At 57.7% G+C, this 6,291-nt stretch overlaps 1 protein-coding gene across 1 annotated transcript in view; it reads right to left on the reverse strand.

Annotated features, from left to right (window-relative positions):
- XPO4 (exportin 4) overlaps nt 1–6,291 on the reverse strand; it is a 66,017-nt gene that overhangs the window by 26,645 nt on the left and 33,081 nt on the right. Inside the window, exons 8-9 of the mRNA XM_023530716.1 lie at nt 5,685–5,842; nt 5,280–5,454 (exon numbers count right to left, since the gene is read on the reverse strand). Of these exons, the coding sequence (XP_023386484.1) occupies nt 5,280–5,454; nt 5,685–5,842 (333 nt within the window). The remainder of the gene's footprint in view (nt 1–5,279; nt 5,455–5,684; nt 5,843–6,291) is intronic.

Below are 6,291 nucleotides of genomic sequence, written 5' to 3' on the forward strand. Positions count from 1 at the left end.
GGAGACGCTGCCGAACGAAGCTCCGGGAGAGGACACTCCGTACGTGAGTGCCATCTCCCTTCCAGCACCAAATCAAATTTAGAAATGAGAATCTACCTCTACGGTATGATTCCGACGATACCACACTCTGGAAAAGGCAAAAACACGGAGATGGATCAGGGGGCTGAACAGGTGGTGCACGGGGGATATCTAAGGCGGAGACATGCCGGGTGACACTGTAACGGTGGACACGTGTCATACATTTGCCCAAATCCACAGAATGTGCGCTGAGAGTGAGCTCTAATGTAACCCGTGGGCTTGGGTGACGCCGCCGTGTCAATGCTGGCTCCGCAGCTGAAACAAACGCCCCGCCTGGCAGGGGTGCGGCCGTGGGCGGCCGTCTGCCGGGGGGCGGTGGGGCAGGGACAGAGGTACCGACTCTGTGAGCCACTCAGTTAATACCTGCTGTGCATCCAAAACCGCCGAGAGAGAGCGCGTGTGTGCGCCTGACGCCAGATTCTGAGGACAGGTGCCAGGTGAGTCCCCTGGAGGAGCCGAGCCACAGGATGCCACGGTTCACCATTCGGCTGCCACGCAGCCAGCGCCTGCCCGAGTCCCCTCCCCTCAACAGTGCCAGGCCCCCCGCTGGCTCCGAAAAGAGCCGCCTGCCATAGGGACTAACGTGGCAGCTCAGGGTCTCGTCCCTGAGGCCAGAAAGCTCTTCCCTGACCACCTACAGTATCACGTCCACGTGTACACGTAACTACAAGTCAGTTTTTAAAGCACACAACGCGTAGACGTGAAAAATGCAGTAAGGTGGGAGGGACGAGCCCTCGCCGGGAGCAGCTCATTCTAAGGGACACCATATAACGTCCGTGACCTTCTCGGACTTTGTGTCCGCATTCCCGCTCCAGGTCACCCCGCTCCTCACAGGTGTTTGGGGATGAGCTCCCCTCGCCGCAGCTGGGAGGAGCGTGGGAACACTGGCAGGTCGCTCACGCGCCATGCCCCCCGCAGACGCGACGGGAGAGACGCGGCGGCAGCAGGGCTGCAGTACGCAAGGGGCCAGGCAACCGCAGGGAAGGGACGGTCCCATCAGTATGTCACTTAACCCGCGTGGCTGTGCAGCTGTTGGCCTCATCACTTACTCCTGCGCACGTGAAGTGCTTCCCCTACGGGAGTGACGTGTTTCACGGCCAGTCGCAAGTCACAGGCACTGGCGCAACCCAAGCGCCGTGACGGGCCAGAGAGCACTACGTCATGGCCCAGGACAGCGCAGGGCTGGAGACTGGGAGGCGGTGCAGGTGCCACAGGTCCCCGCCTGCTGCGAGTTCAGATCCTTTTCCCAGGATGGTGCCACACGAGGCAAACGGGTGACCAGAGCAAAACGTCAGGCACGTCGCAAGTAAAACCTCGAACTCTCCGTTTTAAAAAAGCATTCAGAAGTCTTTGAACATCAAATGCAAAACTGATTCACTCTCCTGCGGTTCCCATGTCACTTCGGAGCGCCCGTGCTGCTGATGGCATTACCGGCTTCTGAAATGCCCAGCGGACTCCGGTGTGGGGGACGCGCAGCGCGGCCGTCAGCACGGTGCTGCAGACCGGGCCCTGGGAACACCCTCGGCGTGGGAGCCGCTGGCAGACAGTGGCTGTCAGCCCAGTGCTGCCCTGACCACCTTCTGCTTTCGCAAACGCCCGGACTCCCCAGTCCTCGGTGCTCCGGCTGTGCGGCACCGAGCCCGCGCCTGGCACTGCTCGCTGTTCAACAGGAGCTCGGGGCGCGAGCCAACGCAGCAACGCTCCTGGCCGACACCCCGGGGAATCCTGGCAGCCGGGGCGCGAAGGGCGGTCGTCGTCCCCTCCTCGCTCTGGCCTGGGCTTGGCCGCCCTGGCCCGTCGGACCCGGTTCTCTGACGCTGCTGTTATCAGCGACACGGAGGGTACTAGACGGGACAGTGGCTGCGACGGGACGCACGCTCTCCTCTACACCCAGCACGCCCACCGCAGCTGCCGAGGTCCGCAAAGCCAGACACACTGTGCCGGCACGGCCGGAAGCCGCAGTGACCGCACGCGAGCCGGCACCGGCGGTCACAACCCGCCCGGAATGGACCGGTGTCCTGCTGGAGGTCCCCGTGCAGCCACGGCCAGCGTCCACGCCAGAGGCAGCGCCTGCACCGTGCGACGCCGAAACCCACGTCCCGCCCAGCTCTGTACTCTGAGCTTTTGGGCGGCGTGACCAACGGCCATGATGGCGCTGGACAGTCCTGCTCGCCGCAGCGTCGGCAACACCCTCTCCTGGCTGTGAGGTCGCTGGGTGGGACACAGCGTGCCTTCCCCACGGCCAGTCCCGCATGGGGCAGGGATGAGCCCCAGGGCACTGCGCCGTCACCCTCACACCTCGTGGCCCCTGGCTCAGCCGGCGCGCTCCCTTCAGCCTCGGTGGACGCTGTCCAGGGCGCCACACTGCCTGCTCGCCTACTCGCGGCAGGGTCACTCCCGCTGCCCGACGGCGTACGTCTGACCCCTCCATCAGGGCCTTTTCTCTACCCCTTTGACCTGCGGTCTTGAGACTGGGTTGCACATGTGCCGAAATCAGGTGCGAAGTCCCCTGTCCACATGGCGTGTCCACCCAGGAGCCCGGGCCCACGCGGCCACTCTGCCCGGTGACCTGGCACGCTGGGTGACCTTGTGTGACAACCTGCCGGGCGCAGAACTTCAAACTCTCCTGACCAAGCACACGCTGCGCTCAAGGCAGACTGTCTCCAAAGCGCCCTGATCAATGCGGATGCACGGGCTCGTGGCACGATCATCCTATAAGATACGTGACAGAATAACAGGAGCAGCTGCTCTAATTCCTAAGGCAACGCTTCGTCTCCACACTCACTCGTGCCTCTTCCGCCCGCAACAGACAAGAATTGATTTTGGGGCGCAACGGAAGAACGCTCAGCTTCAGGAAGCCTCCAGCCGGCCCAGGAATGCCAGCAGGAGGCTGCGGGCCGGAGGGGCCCCACGGTGAATGGGTCTCCTCACGCACGGCCGTGGCCACCAGTGAGGACATGCGTCACGAACCACATGAGCATCGAGACCCTCTTTTTTAAAATCTGGCTACAGCAACTTAATCCTGGCCAGAGCCACGCATTTCTAAAAACGGGGACGGGCTGCACGTTCTCTGAACCCCGTTCTGGGATGATCCTCCCCAATAAAGCCAGGGCACACGCGGAGTCTGCTTCCTGCTGGGAAAAGACGCTCCTTCCGTGTCAAAGGAAACCAGAAAACACTGCACAGAATTAGACTTACAAAGAAAACCACCTCTGACGTCACTGGCTTGCAGAGAATGAGGAACCAAGCGCGGTCTCACGTGGCACACAGGACACGTCACACGGCTTCCACGTCTGTCACCGGCACTCTGCACTTCTCTGTACACTGGGCAGGCCCCGCCCGGCGCGGGAGAAACCACAGCCCTCACTGCAGCACGGGGACCAGGACGGGACAAGGCTGAGCTGGCCCCAAGGTCCAGCAGGCGACGATGGCCTGGCTCAGGACCAGACCATTCCCCCCGGCTCACGGTCTCTGTTCCACACCGACTCCCAAAGGAGTTATAGATCCCTCCACTTCTTCATTTTAACTTGAAAGGTCCTTTCTTTCTGTGCTTTTCCACTCCAGCTCGACGGCGAGTGCCACTACGTGCCAGCACCACAACTGCCAGGCGCCCAGGGGGCCATAGGCTGCACGTAATCAGAACTTTACCACGGAGTTAGCAGGCGGGGGCCCCTGCTGTCTGAGGGCGCCCTGCGTGCAGCCCCCGCCCTGCCGAGCCACTAGGAGCCATGCGACACGCTGCACAAACATTATTTTTTAAAAACATTTTTTAAAGTCACAGAATTAAAAGAAACTGGTTGATGAAAAGAAAGGAGAAGCGACCCTCGGCTGCAGCGAGCGCCCCACACGCACGAGACGAGCACAGCCCCCTGGGTGTCACGACCCCAGCGTCTCCTGGTCACGATAAACCCACTTTAACCTGAAGCTCTTCAGGCCAAGAACGCTGTGCATCTCCCAGCAACTCTTCCGTAAACCGTCTGGGACACCTGTAACCCGCTAACAGAAACCCCAAGGTCCCTGTGTTTCTACATGAGAGACTGACGTGCTGCTTAATCCACCAGATTCAGAAAAGAAAACACACGAACCTGGGGGGGGCAGACAAAGCACAACGAACCACGCCAAAGGACACCTGAGTGAGTCAGGATTTGCGATCATCTGAATAAAGTAAATGCCGAAGCCCACTGTATTTCCACACACAGAACATAATCCACCCCCCACCCCCCTGCTCCGGAAAATTAAAACCCCGCGCACGATGCCTACCGCCTCTCTTCCTCCACGACCCACATCTTTTCCGGCGTGCAAGCATCTGCCTGGCCTGCTGTGTCATCAGACCGCTGCCCCGGCCAGACACAGCCACCCCCGAGTCTCTGCGCTCTGAAGGGACACGGAAAGCCCACGTGCACTTTGCCAGACGCCCAAACAAACAACTCGGTGAAAGTTTGGCATGAAATTCTGACAGACTTACAGTTTTTGTTCCCTTAGAATCTCTGAAAAGATCCACATTTTGATTCGTAAAGAGAAAAACGAGTGCCCCAATTTAATGACTACTCTGCAGGGAAAAACATCCATTATTTCCCATGATTCATGTGCTTATTCATGGCTGTTACAAACACAGCTGTCAAGGAGTTCAAGTACATGTTTTCCAAATTAAATATAAAAATCTGGAAAATATATATCTGAAAATATGTGCCCAAAACATCTTTAGTGCTGTTATTGGTCTTAATTTTCCTGAAAATTAAATTCTACCAAGACATGCTATTAAACCACAGCACCAAAAAATTGAAGAGCGCAGTCTGATCAAAATAAGAATGGTTACAAATATTTGAACTATTATATTCATATAATTTCCAGAAATCCAAAATTCAAAATTTCTCTAGAAACATTCAAAGCTGCATGTAATCAAGACTTTACCACGGAGTTAGCAGCAACCTTTAAAGTTTTTATTGCTAAAAATGGGTTTTTGACATACATTTCATTCCATTTCCTACATTCAGGTACCAAATTATTTCCAAGTCAAAATCTCAAGACCAATACATTTAATCTACTAAAATAATTTCAATCCACGAATATTTAAAAGTCACGTTCCCGAGCAGACTGCCAGAAAACACGCTCTCATAAACAACAGCGTGCGCCAGAATGCCCCGCGGCCGCACGCGGCGCCCGCAGGCGGGGCGGCTCCCGGGGACCGGGCCGTCACTCACCACTTCCTCCAGCGCGGCGCTCCGCCCGAAGGAACAGGTGAGGTGCGTGAGGCAGTTCACGAAGGAGGCGAACAGCTCGCTGGGCACGGCGGTCAGAACGCTCCGAGGAAACACCGTGATCAGGTTGCTGATGATGCTGGAGACCCCCACGGCTTCCGAGTCTTCTATTTCGATTCTACAAATCAGGCAGGAGCGTCACCAGGCGGTGGTGAGGACACGTCACAGTTACTCATTCCCAAACACGCAGAGATTACAACTTATCCGTTCACTTTTAAAGGCGTGTCTCCATATTAACTTCAAATTCAGAACACAAGAGGGCAGCGTGACTGGCTTCTTTCCCGCACTCTGCCCCCCCGGGACGGAGACCCTGCAAGCCCCCAGAGCCCCCGCGGCCCCTGCGCCTACCCATTGATGGTGCTCAGCAGCCCCTCGATGAAGCGCGCCAGGTACTCGACCTGGGCGGCCTCGTCCGGGAAGACGGGCCCGTGCAGCGAGGCGAGCTGGGCGAGGCACTGCAGCGAGTCCTGGGCCATGTCCGAGTCCTCCCGGATCTTGCGGTGGACCTGCGACAAGAACCACTAGCCCATAAAATAACCTTCTCTCATCAGGGTCACGTGTCCGTCATGCCGAACGTGGTAAGAGAAAGTTCACCGCAGCTGGTTCTTTCTTGAAGACTGATTCCTGAATTAAACTACATTGGAAGATCGTCCCTCAGTCCACCTCACATTACAGGCCATGGCTTTTAACACAGCGGTTAACTTGGAACTGAGGGCTACCTGCATTTGGAAAACTGAGCTCTCTCCAGCACGTATGACAAAGGGAGAAGCAGACGCCAGCCAGTCAGACGGACGGCCGCTTCTAAAAACGGCAACGCCGAGATCATCTGCACTATGCCGGCTATGCCTCGCTGCAGCCCTTGCTGAAGCCAGCGGACGGTCCGCCCAGGAGTGTGCAGATGCTGCCTCGGCGAGATGAACAGCTGCACAGGCAGAAAGCCAGCACACACGCGGCC

This window comes from Pteropus vampyrus, unplaced genomic scaffold, assembly GCF_000151845.1.
Source record: "Pteropus vampyrus isolate Shadow unplaced genomic scaffold, Pvam_2.0 Scaffold52, whole genome shotgun sequence".
Taxonomy (NCBI): Eukaryota; Metazoa; Chordata; class Mammalia; order Chiroptera; family Pteropodidae; genus Pteropus; species Pteropus vampyrus.